Source organism: Rhinatrema bivittatum, chromosome 7 (assembly GCF_901001135.1).
Source record: "Rhinatrema bivittatum chromosome 7, aRhiBiv1.1, whole genome shotgun sequence".
NCBI lineage: Eukaryota > Metazoa > Chordata > Amphibia > Gymnophiona > Rhinatrematidae > Rhinatrema > Rhinatrema bivittatum.
The window spans coordinates 305,643,319-305,664,880 of record NC_042621.1 but is presented as its reverse complement, the minus strand read 5'-3'; the positions used below and the strand labels follow the sequence as shown (position 1 = coordinate 305,664,880).

The 21,562-nt window shown below is 40.3% G+C and overlaps 1 protein-coding gene across 2 annotated transcripts in view; it reads right to left on the bottom strand.

The window, feature by feature from the left end:
• The window catches only part of LOC115096038 (phosphatidylinositide phosphatase SAC2-like), a 172,341-nt gene that overhangs the window by 27,849 nt on the left and 122,930 nt on the right, over positions 1–21,562 (bottom strand). For both annotated transcript variants that reach the window (XR_003857945.1, XM_029610525.1), the window contains exon 5: positions 798–965. Coding sequence is in view for 1 of the 2 variants with exons in the window: in XM_029610525.1 (XP_029466385.1) it covers positions 798–965 (168 nt within the window). In the remaining variant the exon portion in view is untranslated. The remainder of the gene's footprint in view (positions 1–797; positions 966–21,562) is intronic.

The following is a 21,562-nucleotide window of genomic DNA, read 5'->3' as shown; positions in this document are numbered from 1 at the left end:
ACACGCGTGTTTTAAATTTTTACCTCCAGAGCGTACAGTGCATAAGTATGTGAACCTCACTGGTTATGATCTGCTGATCTGGAGCACAGGATAGCCATTTCATGCATTTATCTTCATATTCCACTGCAATCTTTCTCCAGCACCTATTCACAGTCACACCTAACATAAATCCAGCTACATGTCTTGGGAATTTGTCATTGAAAAATCAAGGCTAAAGTTCCTGGAATGTTATATTTCAAGCTATAGCTACAGATGCACTGTAACCAGTTTAATTAATGTGAAGGTGGCAAATGCCCACCAAGGGGTCAACACCATGGAGGATAAAAAGAATTAGTAATCCGCATGACTAGGGTCAAAAACAATAGCTATAAACCTAAATAAGTTCCTCCCAGACTTAAAGGAGCCTACTTTCTGGAACATTCCTATGTGCGCATCCATGGATATGCATAAATCTGAAAAAGACACCCTAATCAGAGGCCTCTTGTCCCTCAGGACATGTCCTGAAAATTTGGTGAGGATAGGACACAAAGTCATTAAGAACGTACACAAAATTACACACATAATGATCCCTTAGGAAAGTAGGTTAAAAAAAAAAACTGTCTTAAGTATTTAATATCACCACCCTATGAAAAGTGAATACAATGTCATGGAAGGGACAGATAAATACCATATATGTTATTCTCTCTGTGTGTGTTATTTACACTTCTATCTGGCTTTATAGTTTTGTATACTATGAAAGCTAATAAAATGGTATGACATTGAATCTGAGTGCTGTCAAGCCTCAGCGCATCACTTACCCTCTGCCACAGTGGTACACTGTTTTTCACACTGGTGCTCTGTCTCTGGACAGAGTTAGTTAGGTCATAAGTCAAACTGTAGTAGAAGGACTCTGAATCCATGAACATTTTGAAAAGTTCTTCCAGCAACCTCCTCTCCAGCTTCTCCTTCTCTTTATTCTCTTTCACCTTAAAAAAAAAAAAACAAAACCAAAATATTTCTTTAATTTGAGAAAAATAAAGGTGTAGACATAAATCACATTAAAAGAATTCTCTCTAGAAGCTATTATGTTGATCAACGGCCATTCAAGTTCCAGTCCTCTGCTCAGTTCTCCCCTTAGACCTGCCCCCTGTCCTCAGTTATAATGAAGCAGCCAAGAGAACCGGAGGCCACATCCTGCTGATTTCATTTGGGTAGAGAACAAAAAAAAAAAAATGAAGACACCCAGCAATAGCAAACTACAAGATCAGGAAAATGTTTCAAGTCTAAGAGATTCATAAAAGTAGTAATAAATCCAACGGTGTTTCCTTTAAGTAAAAACAGAAAACATTAAGCCCATCCAGCCTGCCTAGTGCTGTCATAGGTCTTCCTCCATCCCTGTGCCACTAATGTCCCTTTGGAGCAATAATTAAAACATTTATGTACCTATTTATTTAAAATTATTTTTATACTGCCTATACAAAAAATAGGTCTAAGCAGTTTACAAAGATTAAAAAATGAAAAAAATAAATTACCGGTAAAATATTAAAAACAAAGAAAAAATAAGTTACAGCATTAACAATTTTATAGAAATTAGAATATAAGCATACATACTGGAAAGAAAATCAAGAATAGGAGTGTTAAAAGAATGAAGGTGAGTTTAATGATTGAAAAGTAGAGCGAGAATTGTAAGTAAATGTCCCCACCTGCCGCCCTGCAGGTTAAAGTATGGATGCATTTACAACACACACACACACACACATACACACACACATATACACACACACACACATATACACACACACACACACATACACACACACACACACATACACACACACACACACATACACACACACACACACATACACACACACACACATATATACACACACACACACATATATACACACACACACACATATATATACACACACACACACATATATATACACACACACACACATATATATACACACACACACACACACACATACACACACACACACACACATATACACACACACACACACATATACACACACACACACATATATATATACACACACACACACACACATTTCTGTCTGAAATCATGGGCGGAGTTAATTCAGGGTAAGTAAATTACATACAGAGATTGTACAATCAGTCTCCATGCGTCATTTCCAGCACGCGTGTTAAGAACATAAGAACATGCCATACTGGGTCAGACCAAGGGTCCATCAAGCCCAGCATCCTGTTTCCAACAGTGGCCAATCCAGGCCATAAGAACCTGGCAAGTTCCCAAACACCAAGAAGATCCCATGCTACTGATGCAATTAATAGCAGTGGCTATTCCCTAAGTAAACTTGATTAATAGCAGGTAATGGACTTCTCCTCCAAGAACTTATCCAAACCTTTTTTAAACCCAGCTACACTAACTGCACTAACCACATCCCCTGGCAACAAATTCCAGAGTCTGTTAGTGCCTGCTCCATGCATGTGCAAACATATGTGGGAACATCATACCACAATCTACACACCAGTTACACTGTCAAAGAGAAACTCTGACCCACGGCTCTGCACTCTCCATAGGGTGTTTGATTATAAGCTTCTCGGTGTCTCTTATGCATGCTTGAATTCTGCCACTGTTTTAGTGCTTATCTCCATTCAAGTCTGCTCCAGGTGTCCACCACCCTCTCAATGAAAAAGTATCTTTTCACATTTCTTCTGAACCTCCCTCCCCCTTCCATCTTCATATGAAGACTCCTTGTCCTTGAGCTTTTCATTCTATGGGAAATGACGACTCCTGGTATTCCACTGAAGATATTTGAAGGTTACATGGCCTCGACTCCCTCAGAGAACATTTCCTGCAACTGGTGGCATGTGTTATAGCCCCCTGGCAACCATGTTACCATTTCCTTGGGGGCCAAAGGAAATAATGGTCACTGTGCCCTCTTCTGGACTCCCCATCCCCTCATGAGGAGGCGAGGATAAAGGGGACAGGGCGCTCCACTGCTGGTATGAACCTTTTTCAATGCAGCCTGACCACTTCATACTGCTGGGTAGGGAGGGCACTAGGGATTCTCAGTAATGTCAGTGATTCATCTGACCCATTCTGAAACATGGACCAAGGAGTCTAACCTGTGTACTAGTTGGGAGGGCTTCCCAAAGCTCCATGGTGCAATGAAGGTGAAAACTGGCTTATGCCAAATGAGGTGGGATCCTGCCCCATCCATCAGTGAGTGGACCACTGGCCCATCTCGCCTGTCCCTTCAGGAAGAAGGAGCATGAGTGTGCACAAGACAAGACCCGAAAGATGGTGAACGATCCCTGCGCAGGGTGAAGCCAGACGAGACTCTGGTGGAGATCCATGGTGGTCCTGATATGCAAACCAGTCATCTGATTGGGTATGGGGCAAAAGACTAATTAAAACATCTAGTATTTAGTTCCCTCTGAAGTTTCCTTCAGGATAGCTGTCACTCTGGCTGCCCAGTTTTATCTGGTAAAGCAAATGATTAGAAGTCTTAGGGTCTGAAACAATCTCAATCTTTCTCAAGCTTTAAATGGCTAAGATGCCTGGCTCACTGGCATAGAGATGGGCATGGAATGTGAATGCCTAGTGGACCACTTTTGATAAGCAGAACTGGTACTGCGGAATGAACAGAATGCCAAGTTAAGGCACTCAATGCCAATGCTCAGACCTCAGAAAAGGTGTTGGTTGATATAGATAAGTAGGAAAGGGGCCATGGTCATCAGAATCCTCTAAGTAATGTGTAACAACTCACTTGCTGAATAAACATCTCTGAAAATGAATGGCACTGGAGTATCGGGCCCAAACCTGGCCATCACCGGCCAATGAGTAGGAGGGCCACTGCAGGTACAGTTCTTGGTGGTAAAAGTAAATATACAAATGAGAACTTTGAAGGCTGAAATGGAGAAGGATTCCATGGAAGCAGCAGTTGAAAATGGGTCTGTCAATCCTAAGAGATAAGCAAGAGCCATTCAGAAGAAACAAACAAGGGCCACTGTTGCGCTCAGCTGATTCAGATCGCCAACCCATAGAAGCCGAAGAGGCGCTGCAAGGTATGCAGGGCAGTAATGCAAATTATCTCGGAGAAGCCGACAGAAGCCCATGGGAAAAGTCTTTTCTTTCTGAAGGGCAGGGTGCCCTGAAATGGGATCAGATGAGAAAGGGACCGGAGCCTTTGAAAGTGTTGCAGTTCGCTTTAGCTGGTCCCTGATAAACTGGGGGAGAAGGTGTAAATCTCATGCAGGGCCATACCTCTCACTGTCCCTTTGGTTCTTGTTTCACCACTGATCATATCAAGTGGGCCCACCCCCTGGCTAGTGGCATCAACATGCTCCGCCTCCTGCCTCTATTAAAGGCCTGCCTGCAGATGGCCCTTACCTAAGGGTCCACACTAGAGCACCTGCCCCCTTTGTGTGCCCAAGTGGGATAGGAAATCTTTTCAGTTTAAAACTTATTTTATTTTGTGTGAAATGATCTTCTGATGTTTTAAAGAAAATTTGGTGACTACTGTTTGTTTATTTATTTAGCCGCTTTTCTATACCGATATTAGTAGTCACATCATATTGGTTTATATCAACAAAAGATGTTGCTTAGAAGTGGAGAGAAGAATGTGTGATACTGGTGCAGTAAGTTTTTTTTTGTTTTGGGGTTTTTTTTAATTGTTTAAGCTGGGTTTTTTTATATTAAATTGGATGTCACATTTTATCATGAATTTGTAAGCTTACCTAGGAAATGAACAAATTTTGTGTTTTCTATTATAGGTCAAGGTCAGTATCAAGGCCTTAGAAGATCTGTAGGGTGGATTATTAAGGGTAGTGCTGAGTGTTGCCTAATATATCCTTCCTGTAAGAATAAGCTAAGTTTTTTGAATGAGGGCTTAACAAAAACCAAAATATATGCAGGATATATGAATGTTAGGTCAGTGAGGGATAAGGAGGATTATTGTGACCCAGGCTCTTGATATACTGTTCATCACTGAGTCACGGCATATAGTTACTGATTCAGTTTTGTTAAATCAGTTAGGCTCCCCAATATATACTTATGAGGGTCAAAGCTCAGAAGGACAAATGGGTTGGGGGGGGGGGGGGGCGGAATGCTTATATATTTTTTAAAATCCTAAATACAAGATCATCATTTGAGCATAATTTAGAAATTGAGATGCTTACAGCTAAGTTTGCTGAATGGACAAGTCTGGCTTGATATATCATCCACCTGGTTTACAAAATTTCGATGTTTAACAAGAGTGTTCAAAGTTCTTACGCTTGTTGATATATATATATACACACACACACACACACACACACACACACACACACACACACAGACAACAACCAACAAGGACTGAATTACATAGTCTGGGTAAACAAATAAGCATGGGTGTAGCTTGATTATTGCGGCAATTACTACCCCTAACTAATTAAGCTAGATATTCACTTAGATGCAGTTCCAACACTGCTCTCTACATTAATGGTGGGGGTGGAAGGGAAATAGAACAAAAAGGTTACTAAGAGCCAAGAGTAACAGATAAGTATGAGAAAAAAAAAAGTGTGTGAAAGCTTGCTGGGCAGACTGGATGGGCTGTTTGGTCTTCTTCTGCTGTCATTTCTATGTTTCTATATGTTTCTATGGGCTGATTATTATTCAGATTTTACAGCTTGCTGAGACATTTGTTTTGTTACAATTGAGGTATGACAATTTAGTTATCATATGAGATTTTAAATTTACATGTGGATTGTGATAATTCCCAGCTTGCAAGGGAGTTTTGGCAGTAATGGAGGCAGTGGGACTAATTCAGTTGATGTTACCATGCATCGATTGGAGCATACACTTGACCTTTTGTTGTGTCAGAAGACACTCAAATCAGCTGATGGTTACTAGGCCATAGTAAAGAGACTACATGAATTCTTTGCTTCGGTCTTCACTGAGGAAGATGTAAGGCAGATACCATGCCACAAGTTATATTTAAAAGGTATGACTGAGAGGAACTGAAATAAATCTCAGTGAACCTAGAAGATGTAAAAGGGCAAACTGACATACTAGAGTAGCAAATCACCTGGACCAGATGGTATACATCCCAGAGTGTTGAAAGAACTGAAAAATGAAATTGCAGACCTGCTTTTGGTAATTTGTAAACTATCATTAAAATCCTCTATGATATCCGAAGACTGGAGGGTTACAAAAGTAACACCAATTTTTAAAAAGGGATCCAGGAGTGATCCAGGACTACAGACTAGTGAATCTGATGTCTGTGCCAGGCAGAATGATAGAATCTATCATAAAGAACAAAATTAGTGAACATATAGATAGGCAAAATTTAATGGGATAAAGCCAACATGGTTTTAGCCAATCTTCTACAATTTTTTGAAGGCATAATCGTGGATAAAAGTGAGCCAGTTGATATAGTGTATCTAGATTTCCGGAAATTTTTAACAGTCTCATGACTGACTTCTTGGAAATTAAAACATTATGGGATAGGGGCAGTGTCCTATTGTGAATTGGGAACTGGTTAAATGATAGAAAGCAGAGTAAGGCCATGGCTGGATTTAGGGCAAATGGCACCCTGGGCAAAAACCACCCTGCCCCAACTAATGGCACCCCCTACCCCCAAGCCACAGTGGAATGGGATTCACCATGGCCACTCTGGGCCTCATCCTCTACTTGAAAAGGCCACAACGTGTGTGGTGATCAAATTTGCTTAAGACACAAAATTATTTAAAGTTGTTAAATGACAAGAAGATTGGGAAATTGCAAGAGGACCTTGCAAAATTGGAAGACTGGGCAGGCAAATAAAATTTAATGTAGACAAGTGCAAAGTGATGCACTTAGGCAAGAGTAACCCAAACAGCAGCTACACAATACAAGGTTCCACATCAGGAATCACTATTCAGGAAAAAGGATTTAGGAGTCATTGTTGATTGTATGTTGAAATCTTCTGCTCAATATGCAACAGCAGCCAAGAAATTAAATAGAATGCTAGGAATTATCTGGAAAGTAATAGAAAACAGAGAATATCATAATGCCTCTGTATCGCTCCATGGTGTGACCTTAACTTAAGTACTGTGTGCAGTTCTGGTCACATCTCAAGAAAAGATATAGCAAGATTAGAAAAGGTACAGAGAAGAGCGATCAAAATGATAAAGTGGAAGGATTGATTTCCCTATGAGAAAACACTTAAGAGATTAGGACTCTTCAGCTTGGAGAGGAGACTGCTGAGAAGAGATATGACAGAGGTCTAATAAAATAATGGAGTGGAATGAGTAAACATGAACTGTTTACTCTTTCAAAGAGTTCAAAGACTAGGAGACACAATGAAGTTACTAGGTTGTACATTTAAAACTAACAAGATAAAATATGTTTTTTTACTCAATGCAGAGTTAAGCTCTGAAATACATCGCCAGAAGATGTGGTGAAAGCTCTTAAAAGTGAATTTTAAAAGCCAGGCACACACCAAAATCTGGCACTTTTACGTGTCCACCCAATTTTATAAGGCATCCGGGATGCATGTGCAAGTGCCCATGCTGCACATCTCGTATTGGCCCAAAAAGGGTCATGGTGGGGGCAGGGAATGGGTATTCCAAAGCAAAACCAAGATATGTGCGCGCAAGTACCTATGCGCCTGGGCACGTGCCGAGGTCTAGTGTTACGTAACTTTACTTCTTCTATGGAAGTGTAAGTCTTAATAAAACTATATCCAGGCATCTGTGAGGGGTTAAGGAGTCTTGGGTAACTGGTGGGAGTACAAACTGAAGACCCAGGGGGGTTTGGAGGACCCTGTTCTAGACTAGATGAGTTGGTGGACGAACCGATGAAACTGGTCATGGCATGGATGTGCACCTGTTATAAAATTCCCTCACTTATGCAACTCAAACCAGACTTAAGCTGCTGGGTGCACACAAGCTTAAAATTAGGCACACATACACGCATGCCTAGGCTATTTTATAACATGCACGCGTATGTGTGCTCGTTATAAAATTGCTGCGACCCATGGTCCTGTTTAAAAGATCCCTGTGTAGCTGCATTTAAAAGAAAAAATGTGGACAAGTTTCTGGAGCAAAATCCATAAACCATTAAGGTAGAATTGCAAGAATCCATTGCTTACTCCCGAGATAAGCAGCATGGAATCTATCTACCATTTCGGATCCTGACATGAGACTTGGATTGGCCATTGTTGGAAACAGAATGCTGAGCTTGATGGACCCTTGGTGTGACCTAGTATGGCAATAACTTAGCATAGTAACATAGTAATGATGGCAGAAGACGACAGGTCCGCCCAGCAAGCTTCTTATGGTTGTAACTGCCGCTCCATGAAGGATACTCCCAATGTTTCTCTTAAGGGTAGTAACTGCTGCTCAATCAAAACTAAGCAACTGTGAAACTCAAATTACTGCTAGCAACATTTTTACTAGGCGAGGAGCCTTCTTGATAATTTAAACAGTGCTGCTTGATGTTCTTTGCTTTGGGACTTGGCTGTAGAAGCCATCCTGAGCTTTTCCCCTTATGTCTGTGTGTCAGTAACCCAGACCATAAAAGTCAGGGACCATTTATTTTATTTGTATCTAGTTCCTTCACCCGCCCCACTGTGAAAGCAAATATATATATATTTTTTTTTTAATTAGTTGTCTATAGGCTGACCATTTTTAAAATATTTTTCCTAAAGGGTGCATCAAAGCATAACTCAGGAGCCACAAGGGTAAAAATTATTTGGCCAAGCATAGAGCTAGATAAATTCCAAGGTAATTCAGTATTTTCTAATATTGATCCAACAGTGATGAATGTTTTGGATTTGGTAGAGGATTGGTATGTCACACACTCCAAGACTTGAGAGGTTGTGGCTCCAACACGATCTCAGAATAGTGAGACATATAGCATTGCCTTAAAAGATTATAGGAACAACGTGTGTCAAACAAGAAGGGAGAATTTTACTAAATAAATAAAAATTATAAATTGGCCTAAGGAATTGTCTCATCTAGTTAAAAGGCTGAGACAAAGCAGATGCGAAAGATTATTCTTTAGAGTACCATGAGGAGATAGCAGATGTTTTTTTATTTATTTATTTTTTTTATAGAAAGTCAGTCTTGTTCAGCTGTTGGAGATGATTCAGATGACGAGAAAGTTGATTCCTCAGTTTGTTGGGCACAGTATGAACCAGTTATCAGGTAAGAAACCCAAATGTTAATAGGTCAGATGAGATCACTGTTTTGCCATCTCGACCCCTGCCCTTTTTTGGATTATTCAGGGGATGACGGATACCACATACAAGATATTAGTAGATCTAAATCAATTGTGTTTCCGATAGGTTAAAGCGGGCTCTGGTGCATCCAGTGCAGAAAAATCATTTGCTTCCGCCTAAAGTCGTATCTAATTTCCGCCCTATATCTATCTTCCCTCAGCAAGTTATTACAAAAATGGGTATTAGTCCAACTGGAGAATTATTTGGAAGATCATGTTTCAGATTCTTTCCAATCCGAGTTTAGGAAGGCTCATTATATTACAAAGTTATATGGATAAGGGAAAGGCTGCTTTACTTGTCCAACTAGACATTTTGTCAGTCTTTGCTACAGTATGCCATAAGGTTTTAATTCAGAGTCTACCATCACTAGTAGCAACTGGGGGCAGTGGTTTCAGTATGGTTTAGTTCATTTGTAAAAAAAAAAATAGCAAGTCCGAGTGGGAAAAAGGTCTCTGCATGAAAAATGATGTACCCTAAGGTTCAGCACTGTTACCGGTTTAATTTAATTTAGATTGATGGCCATTGTGCCAGGTTTTAGATTCTTTAGACATAATTTTGTAGTGTCTACGCAGATGACATGCAGTTTGTCCTCCATGAAAGCTCCAGGACCTGATGGTCTGGTTGCCTTTTTCTATAAATCCTTAATGAGCTACCTCTCTTTTTGCAATGGATATATGAAGCTATGTGGAAGGTAAAATGGCACAGGCAATGAAGGAAGCTACCATTGTGGTACTTCCCACAAGCCATTTTGTTTTTATTGGTTCACACAAAAACTGTGCTTTGAAAAATTTTAACAAATGTGATAGTATGTGCAGTATTTGTGTTTTTCAATGGGTCTAATATTTTTGTTTAAATTCCATAGTGTGCGCTTGCATTCAGGCCACTTTTCTCGTGAGAATATAGTCCTTAATTTAATGTGGAGTCATGCACGGAGGTTTCAATTTCGGGTTTTTTTTGTTTTTGTTTTCAGGGGGAACATCCATAATTTGATGCAGATAAAATCCTAAAACACAGCACTTATTATAACATTCACACTAACATAGGCAGGAAACTGCTACAATTTTTGCAACTTGGGAAAATTGCTACTGCGAGGATTATTATGGGTGCTAAATTTAGTGGCTTCCAATTCAACAAAGAGTTCAGTTCAAGGTGCTAGTAAGAATACATAAGATTTTATATGACTATCATTCTAACTTTTTAAAGAGAGATTAATTTTGTTGTATACTGCAGAATGTTTGCTTCACTCACAGCGGCAAAAATTGTTGGCTATTCCTTCCTTGCGGGACTATGTTCTGCACGACACATTTTCAAGGATGCTGTGGAATAAACTGACGAGTTTCGAGAAGAGAGACTACTTACATTTCAGAAAAAATGTGAAAGCCTTCCTATTTGTGCAGTTGTATGGTTAAGTGGTAAATTTAATTTGAAGGTTTCACCTAGTGTGTCATTTCTTTTTATTGGTGAGTGAGGTGTTTATTATGAATGCACTGCTGGAATCCGGCACCAAACAGTGGTGGAGGATGCGGAATATAAGCATTTTAAAATAAAATAAATACCCATATGCGCAACAGGTCTCCAGAGTCAAAAGCTTCTGGCATTTGATTTTATTTATTTTATATTCCGCTCTTCAGACACTTCAGGGAGGATTACATTCAGATACTCTGCATATGTAGGCAGGAGAGTCGGCAAGTCAGATCCATAACTTTGGGAGAAGGATCAACTCTAAGGGCTGGGTCAGAAGGGACGGGGGAGGAAGTAGGTTAGGGCATGCACTGCAGCTGGATGTGAGCCAAGTGCTTGCTATGACTCAGCCCAGCTCTAGCAAGCTTCTCCCCTCCCTCTCTCCCTGAGGGGCAGGCAGCCAATTCTGCCTCCTCCAGCACCTAGCAGCTGACTTAAAACTGGTGCTAGCCATGGGAATTTCAAAATTTAATTAAAACAAAGCATTGTGAATGCCCACAGGAGGTGCTAACACAATGGGATTTCTTCCTAAAGCTCTGAATGTCAAAGTGAAGAAAATTTGAAGTGCAGGTAAATAGCAGGAGTAACTTTCTTAAAGTAGCTAAATGCCTAGTCATCTAATTAGTGATGCACATGAATGAAATAAGATTTCCACTATCCCTACCTACTCTCAAGCAAAACCACAGTCAAGGAACGGGCTTGGCAGAATCAGAGGGGAAAGACAGCCCTGTTGAGCTTCCTATCATCCATGCATTGGACTGCTCACCCATTAACAGGGAACTGGAATTCTAACTGGATCCTATCTCCCCCATTGTTATTTCTCTGCGATTCAGGCCTGTATCAAATTGGATATTTTAACTCTAATTCATGAAGCTCTAAGCAGTAAAGCAGCAGTGCATTTTTCAGCACTTTACTAAATGTGTACAGATCCCTGCACCCTTTCTGGCCATCTGGCAAGAATCTTAGACATTCCTTCAGTCAAAGCAGCTCACTTAGAGTCGAGAGTCAGGACTCTCTCTCCACTGCAGGTCCCATACTTGGTAACTTACTTCCTGAGTCTTTAGATCTAAGATAAGACCCAGGATTTATGATTACTGGGTTCGTCAGTTTGGCTTACATTGAGGGGTCGGGATATGGCAGATGCTCGTGTTTGTTTTATTAATTTTAATGTTTTAAGTGGGTTTTTTTTAATGAATGTTCTATTAATTGTTCTCTGCACAGAACAATGAATATTGCAGAATATAAATGTACAAATAAATAAAACATACATCTCAAGAATCTGGGAGTTTAACACCAACTTACTTCTTAAAAACCAATTCCACACTCATTCCACTATTCAGCTACACAGAAAAGGGAGAGAGTCTTATAGTGCACAGAAAGACTGAGCTCTTCCTTGGAATAAAACCAAGATATCCATTTAAAAAGAGACAAAGGTGGGCCCGTGCCGATTGCCTGGAGCCCACCCATGACGGCATGCAGGTGACTAGGACAGAGGACGGAGGGGGAGGGGGGGGGAGGACATAGGAAGGCGAGGGCTGACGAAAATCCCATCCCCATAGCACCCCTCCTACCTGGCAACCCGGAAGAAGGCCCGAGACGGTGCGACGCCGACGGCGTCCTCTGATGACGCTCGCAGTCCCTTAAAGGGCTGCGGCAGGCGCCAAGCGATCCCTTTTTGGATCGCACAGCAGGCTGAAAACCCACCCACCCAATGTGTTCGATCACGCAACTAGTTAGTTGATCTATGCTAATAAGCACAGTTTCATGTATATCTATGTTTGGGGAATTGTCGCAGCTGAAAGGGGGCAGGCGGGTGCCCGGGCCGGTTGAGTCGGATTACACGTGGTGCTGGTGTCATCACACGACGGCGGGGTAGCCGTTGGCGCCGGGAAGCCTAAAAGGCAATGGCCCCCTTGCTCAGGAACAAGGCCCATAGCGTCAGGCTGCCTTGCTTGGTGCACGCGGCGGGCAGCGGCATACTGCCGGCTCGGGTATCCTATAAATTCATCATGGGATGTCTAAAATAAAAGCTGTGGCCATTTTAAAGCAAGGACAGAGTCTACGTGATTACTATTATAGAGGATAACGACCGAAAATGGGTAATAGGGTAAGGGTCAGGTAAATTGAGTTTGGACGACGGACAAAGGAGCAAGTGGCAGCTACTAACGTTAAAAAGTGTGGGCAATCACTTTTCTTATGTATATAACATACAAAGGGCAGTTTTCAAAAGCCATTTACCAATGGCTATTTACCCTGGAAAACTGCCCAGTCTGTATAGGAGTAGAAGTAACCACTGGGATCAACAACATGTGTAAACGTAAGACAGTTCAGAGGCAGGGTCAGGACAGGAGAGGCAACAGTGGGCACAGTTTTACATTTTCAAAATATGCTCTTTTTGAAGGGAAAAGTATCGGCAAAAGAAAAAAGTGCTTATCCTTTTTAAAGGGAAAGTACACGTACACTTATCTGAGTATTCATGGAAAGTCTATGGGCTAAAGTATCCACGTAGTTTTGAAAATTGCCCTCAGTGTTATTAGTGCTATTTTTATTTACATAATGCTTCAAAGACAGACAGCACTGTACAGACACAAGAGTGTGTCCCCATTCCATGGTGCTTACAAGCTAGCCATGATACACTGACAAGAGAAATAAGAGGTCGTGGAAGCTTTTGTACTTAGAAAATGCTTAAACTCGAGATAGCCATATGCAAGAAAAATAAAAATTAAACTTTCAAAAAAATGGCGTTAAAGCAGGAGTGGGCCATTAACTGGTTAGATTTTCAGAATTCTCCTAATAAATATGCATGAACAGATTTGCATACAACTGAGGCAGCTTGCATGCAAATCTGCCTCATGCATAATCAATACAACCATCTGAAAACCTGAATGGTTGGTGGCCCTCAAGGATTGGAATTGTCCACTCCCACCTTAAACAGATTAATTTTTAGGCTGGAACTGAATCTGGAAAGACAGGGAGCATGACGTATTCAGGAAGATTATTCCAGGTAATTGGTGCAGTCAAGTGCAAAGCACAGAATACAGATTTGGCTATGTAGGACAAGAGCACAGGTAAGAGCAGCTTGCTTGAGGAACAAGGTTTTGGCATGGGTATATGGGGAAGTAAGAGAAATAGTAATGTGTGGATGCAGACTGAATGCACTTAGAAACATATAGAAACAGAAACATAGAAATGACGGCAGAAGAAGACCAAATGGCCCATCCAGTCTGCCCAGCAAGCTTCACACATTTTTTCTCTCATACTTATCTGTTTCTCTTAGCTCTTTGGTTCTATTTCCCTTCCACCCCCAGCATTAATGTAGAGAGCCGTGATGGAGCTGCATCCAAGTGAAATATCAAGCTTGATTAGTTAGGGGTAGTAGGGGAAGTAACCGCCGCAATAAGCAAGCTACACCCATGCTTATTTGTTTTACCCAGACTATGTTATTCAGCCCTTATTGGTTGTTTTTCTTCTCCCCTCCCGGGGAGAAGAAAAGCAGGGAGCTATGCTGGATATGCATGTAGTATCAGTTTTTCTTCTCCCCTGCCGTTGAAGCAGGGAGCTATGCTGGATATGCGTGAAGTATCAGTTTTTCTTCTCCCCTGCCGTTGAAGCAGGGAGCTATGCTGGATATGCGTGAAGTATCAGTTTTTCTTCTCCCCTGCCGTTGAAGCAGAGAGCTATGCTGGATATGCGTGAAGTATCAGTTTTTCTTCTCCCCTGCCGTTGAAGCAGAGAGCTATGCTGGATATGCGTGAAGTATCAGTTTTTCTTCTCCCCTGCCATTGAAGCAGAGAGCTATGCTGGATATGCATTGAAAGTGAAGTATCAGGCTTATTTGGTTTGGGGTAGTAACCGCCGTAACAAGCCAGCTACTCCCCGCTTTGTGAGTGCGAATCCTTTTTTCCACATTTCCTCTTGCTGTTGTAGCTTAGAGCGATGTTGGAGTCACAGTAAGCCTGTGTATGTTTATTTAATAAGAGTATTATCTCCAGGCAGTAGCCGTCATTCTGGCAAGCCACCCACTCTTCATTGACGGCCTCTTGATTTTATGGATCCACAGTGTTTATCCCACACCCCTTTAAAGTCCTTCACAGTTTTGGTCTTCACCACTTCCTTCGGAAGGGCATTCCAGGCATCCACCACCCTCTCCGTGAAGAAATACTTCCTGACATTGGTTCTGAATCTTCCTCCCTGGAGCTTCAAATCGTGACCCCTGGTTCTGCTGATTTTTTTCCTACGGAAAAGGTTTGTCGTTGTCTTTGGATCATTAAAACCTTTCAAGTATCTGAAAGTCTGTATCATATCACCTCTGCTCCGCCTTTCCTCCAGGGTGTACATATTTAGTACAGATGTGAATTGGAACCAGAATCGGATCCGATTTACATCTCTAATATTTAGATTCTTCAATCTCTCCTCATAAGTCATTCGATGAAGACCTTCCACCTTTTTGGTCGCCCTTCTCTGGACCGCCTCCCTCTTGTCTCTGTCTCTTCAGAGATACGGTCTCCAGAACTGAACACAATACTCCAGGTGAGGTCTCACCAAGGACCTGTACAAGGGGATACTCTTTCAAACAAAAAACAAACAAACTAGGGAACACTTTCTGAAGTTATTAAATAGTACATTTAAAACAAACTGGAGAAATTATTTTTTCACACAATGCATAAGTAACCTCTATAATTCAATACTGAAGGATGTGGTAAAAGCAGTTAACATAGCTGGGTTTAAAAAAGTGTTTGGACAAGTTCCTAGAGGAAAAGTTCATAAACCGTTATTAACCAGGTAGACTTGAGGAAAGCCCCTGTTTATCCCTGGGTGTTAGCAGCATGGGATCTATCTACTCTCTGGGATCCTGCCAGGTACTTAAGACTTGGATTGGCCACTGCCGGAAACAGGATAATGGGCTTGATGGGCCCTTGTTCTGACCCAGTATGGCAGTTATGTAAAATCTTATTAAAAAGCAGATGGGGAGCCAATCTAGTGATGTGGGAAGAGTAGTTAAACAGTCATAATGGCATTAGAGGTAGATAGGTCATGCAGCTGAATTTTTCAATATACTTTAATGCTTTTTACCTGTGTTGTAGACATGCAACACAGTAACATAGTAAATTACAGCATTTAAAGAATAAAATGGTCCACCCAGTCTGCCTAGTAGGAATTTGTCTAGTTTCACTAGATGCACATACAAATTCCTTCATGAAACGCAATGCCTATCTCTTCCCCATGTGTATTCTAGGGTTGTAACTGCTTTGCCGTGCAGGTTACACGGAGAAGGAAACAGAGAAGACAAATAGCACGCCAAGGTTATTGGATTCCAGCAGCAGCCGCAAGGATAAGGGATTGTCCTTGAAATAATTCAATGATTTATTTAGCTCTTTTTTAACTGGCCAAGCATACATAGCAAGTAAAAGTATACATAGCAAGTAAAAGTTGGCTCTCAGCTGTTTACACTTAGAACATTTAATACAGGCGTGCCACCAGGCCCCTCATTATCAGCCGTGCTGTTTCACATCTTTAATCATTCATGCAAGTTGGATTCCATGTCTGTGCTGATGATATGTGGGTTATTCTTTCCTATTCACACAACTGATGCTAAAATCATTGCTGATGTAGCTTCCTGTTTAAGCAAACGTCAGGATTGGTTTAGGAAGAATTTCCTAAAATTGAATTTTGCTAAGACAAAAGCAATAGTCACAATCCAATCTGTGAACGACCAAATTAATGATCATGCACTAGGAAAAGTAGATCTCCCTCTACAAAAAGAAGCAAAGCCTTGGAATGGTGACTGATGAACATCTTAGCTTGAAATCACAAGTTGAAGCAGTTGTTCATATTTTTAAATTGAGAACTGCAAGCTGCAGTTCTCAAGCTGTTGCAAGCTTTTTCCCTATATGCAAGCTGTCCACCCCTGTCCCTCCCCTTATCTTCCTCCCCACCTCATCTATTCCTCCTGCAACCCTCACCTATCTAGGAGCTCTGCCCTACGCGCCCCCCCCCCGTCTTTATGATTTTAATGTTTGTTGTAAAATGTTCCCTTCAAGTTTGTATTCGTTGCTCCCTCTCTCCTATATCCCTTTCTCAGTTACCAGTATATTAAGTTGTGCCAGTGTTATAAAATTGTATTAAGTTGTTATCTTGTAAACCGGAGTGAAGGCATCCCGCTATACTTCGGTATATAAAAGCCTCTAAATAAATAAATAAATAAATACACTGGCATTTCCAGTATGCATTTACAAATACTACCAATTATTCAAAATGCAGCAGCTAGACGAAATGCACAAATCGTGAGCATATTTACCATCTCGTTCGGCTTCCAGTAGCTTGGCATATAAACTTTAAACTGCTGACCCTTGAATTTCCAAACTATTCATAACCAAGGCCCCATTTCTTTGATGGATCAAAGCCTTTGCTCAGAAAATGCAATGAAATTATAAATTCCATCATAACGTGATGCCCAACTGAGTCTCACAAGATCCCATGCATTCTCAACATTGGGGCCTCTCTTATGGAATGCTCTTCTGGTGGAGCTACAGCTCAAGAAAGATTTCCTGTCATTTAAGAAGTTTTCACAAGCATTTGGAGATTTGGAGATTTTTAAATGTGAAAATTCTAAAATTTTGAACTTAATATGCATCTTAATATTATAGTGAATATCTGTTTATCACCCCAATTAAAATTGTTCAATGTGCTTTAAGGTCTGCTCACAACTCTAGCTAAATTCAATTCGGATCTTGATAGCCAGGTGTCAAATCATCTTCATAAGCATCCAACAGTATAATAATATCAATTGTATTTCTTGTTCAAATGTCACAGTTTCAAATTCCAGCCTTCGAGTGATCTATGGCAATATCACATTACTTCCCATTGCTACTGCTTCTTTTTACCACAAACCACATTCAGGGACAGAGTGCAGGAAAATATCAGCCATGGGGATTTTTTCAAAACCAGCCACAGGATACCTGACTCCCTTGTGCACTCTCTCTGCAGCACATGCATCAACATGCCAAGTCGACTCTGAAACCTGGCAGAATTAAGCCCAAATATCTCCAAAATAAATGTCACTTTTTTCCTGAATACCTAGGAAATAGAGCATACTCTAGACCAGCAGTGACTAAATAAAGCTGTAGACCCCCATTTCATCCATGCAAATCAGTTGGGGGCCACACCACAAATATGTTTGGCAGAAAACCTCACCATAGTCATACATGTAGAACACAGGCAGACCCTCACCAAATACAAAATGAAGAGATAATAAAATATAAATAGAAACATGCAGACAAAAAATGAACTTGAAACTGCAACAAGCCAGACTATGGAATAGAAAATCAAATACTCCTCACTATACATCAAACAATAACAAAGAAATATAACTCAATCATAATAGTAAAATCAAGCTCATAAAAAGAATACATATTTCAAAACTGATGAAAAGACCATCCAATGATTACAAACATATAACATTGTTTTTTTAACTTCCCAAACATTGATAAAATATTTCAAAATAGCAGACACGAACACCCCCCAATAATTAAAATTACAACTAAAATAAATCCCTTCCTCTCCATAAGTGGGAACTTTAGATTCCAGTCACCCTGAGATTGTCATGGATTAGTAAGGAGTAGGAGATATGCATAACTTTCTTCTCTAACACACATGTTCATTCTCACACAAACTCACTTATACTCACTAGATCACACGCAGTCTCTCGTACATGCTCAATGGCTCACATGCTCTCTCACAGACATGCTCACTGTGTCCCACACATGCTCGCTACCTCAATCGCTCTCTTTTATACACACACACACACAGCTCCACTGGCTTAAACAGTCCTCTTGCTCAAACATATGCTCATTGGCTCACTTGTTTTCTCTCGCTCTCAAACATGCTCTGGTAACCACAACAAGCCCAGCTGTAATATGCAGTGCAACAATGGAAAAACACTCACTCTTCACAAAACATCAAGCAATAAAATCAAGAGATATAAGACCTCATTCATGATATTAAAACCATGAAAAGAATGAATATATCAAAACAACCGACATAGGGGGCCCAATATTCAAAGCGTGTTCAGTGCTACTTAGCCGGATAAGTTGAATATGCGCTTACATTTAGTGGCTGCTGCTTAGCCACACAAGTCCCTTATATGGCTAAAACGTTGGCTGCATAAGTTGTGGGCAGGCAATGGGTGGAGCGACTTAGCCGCATAACTTATGCAACTTAGTAATATTTGGTCTAAGCCGCTTAAGTTTACCAGCTACATTAGACTGTTATGGCTAAGTACAAATATATATACGTATATTCAGCGACCTAGACTTGCCGCTGAATATACCATGTAATTTAGATGGATAAGTTATATCGAGCCAAGTTACTTAAACAGCCATTTTTCAATATTGGGCCCCTAATGATTTCATAAGTCTCAAATTCGTTCTAATATTTCCCAAACACCAATAAAATATTTCAAAACATTAGACATGAAATAACACCTCAAAATTTTAAATTATGAAAAATTAATTTACAAATCTCCAGCTCTCCATACCATTAACTAAACAAACATCTGGCATCTTTTGATTTCCCAGAGATTGTTGTGGATTTGGATGAAGAAGGCCACACAATTTTATTCTCTCTCCTTCTCACACATAGGCACTCTCTCATGGATACACGCAGGCACTCTTGAACACACATTCGGGCTGGCTCTCTCTCATGCACACATGCGGGCTCACTCTCTCTCATGCACACATGCGGGCTCACTCATGCCCATATGCAGGGTCTCTTTCATACACACATGCTAGCGCTTTCTCTCATACACATACACACACCTCTCAGGTGTCGTCCTTTCTTCTGGGCCTTGGCCACACCCATGCTGTTCATTTACTGCCAGAGGGGACGTGGGAGAATGTGGCCCTGCAACTGCCAGAAGTGTCTTTCTGCTGAGCCTGTAGGCCTTTCTTGGGCCATGTTGGGTTGGGCTCTGTCACAGCCCCAAGAACTGCCTTGGACCCCGCAAAAGAACTTGTTCCACGGTTCCACCTCAGTGGGAGCTGAGATGAAGACAACGTGACCAGTGCGACTGGCCCACCGGGGGATACCCAATCCACTGATGCAGTCAGGGGCTGATTGTCCTATTAGACTCACTGGCACAATCATAGTTCGCTGGGACACTCCAATTTCACCATGCACCTGCAATCATCATAAATGATGGCTGTAACACTGTCAGTACTGGTGTTAAACAGATATTTACTATAATATTGAGATTTCCCCTGAAGAAGCCATAGTATTTCATCCATATAGGATCCTGATATAATGTCGGGGAGGTATTCATGAGAACGGGAAGTTATTGAAAAGAACATACACTCTGGGAAGGGTGTGTATAGACATCCAAGGGATATAATCTGTATTATATTGAGTGGTATGAATATGTGGTTTTATTTTATATAACTGACATTATGAGTGGATGTGATATGTGTGGTTGGTGTGCTTGTTTTAATAGATATTTTTAAAGCATTGGGTGCATAAAAAGATAAGCGATATATTAATTTAATTTTGTTTTATACACCGATATTCTGGTACAATCATACCAGTTCACAACATATAAATATATTAAAACATTTAGCTAACATAAAAATATAAAATCATAAATTCAATTATGAAAAATAAAATCTTTAAAATCTTAAAATAGATTATAAGCCAAAATAAAAAGTTAATTTAAATGTTATAAGATAAAAAATGAGAACTTAAAAATAAAATATTTAATAAGTACCAATATTTTAAAATTGGCCATAAATATCTACAATACACTATCCTCAATCTTCTCCAAATGCCTGTTTAAACAATCATGTTTTCAGGTTTTTTCTAAAGGTCTACAAGTTGGTTTCTAATTCAAATCCATTGGTAAGGAATTCCATAATTTAGGCCCAGCCAGTGGTAGAGTTATTTCTATCACTTTGTTTAATCAGGCTGATCTAAGAGATGGAATAGTTAAAAGCCCTTTATTCCCTGAAGGTAAGTTACACTGTGGAGTGTGGATATGTAGTGAAGCGTTTAACCATTCAATATTTTCATTATATAAAGATTTATGTATTATACAATGTACTTTGTATTGTATTCTATATGTGATGGGCAGCCAGTGTAAGTCTTTCAAAATCAGAGTAATGTGATCATATCTTTTTGTTCCAGTTAAAACTCTGGCTGCCGCATTCTGTAAAAGTTGAAGAGGTCTAAGGGAAGAAGAGGGAAGGCCTAATAACAGAGCATTACAATCTAATTTAGAAAAGATCAGGGTTTGCAGAACAGTCCTAAATCATTAGAATTTAATAAGGTCTTTAATTTCTTTAAAATATGTAATTTACTGAAACCATCCCTGATCAAATTGAAATAAATTTCTTCATACTGAGTTCGCTATCAAGAATTATCCCTAAATCTCTGGCATGATCCACAACTACAAATTCCTGTTATTAGTTTCCCCTCACCCTCCTTTAAGCCTACCCTACCATCCCCTCCCTCCCTCCCCCCCCCCTCCCTGTCACTGCCATCACTGTACACATATTGTCTATTGTTAATTTATTTTCTTCAAATGTTCCTATCAAATTTCTCTTTCCCTATCCTTCCTTCTGCTGTCCTCTCTCCTCCTTCACTGCTGCTCCCCTTTCCCTGTTTATTGTATTTCTCTCTCTCGTTATTTTGTTACAATATAAACCGGCAGGATGATGTTCCGACGAATGTCGGGATATAAAAATCAACAAATAAATAAATACATTTTATATTTCTTTTATGGACTCACTGCTTAGTTTATTATATAGTAAAATTATTTCAGTTTTTTGCTGATTGAGTACTAATTTCAAGCGTGACAACAATTGCTGAATGGAAGAGAGATATATTATTAACAG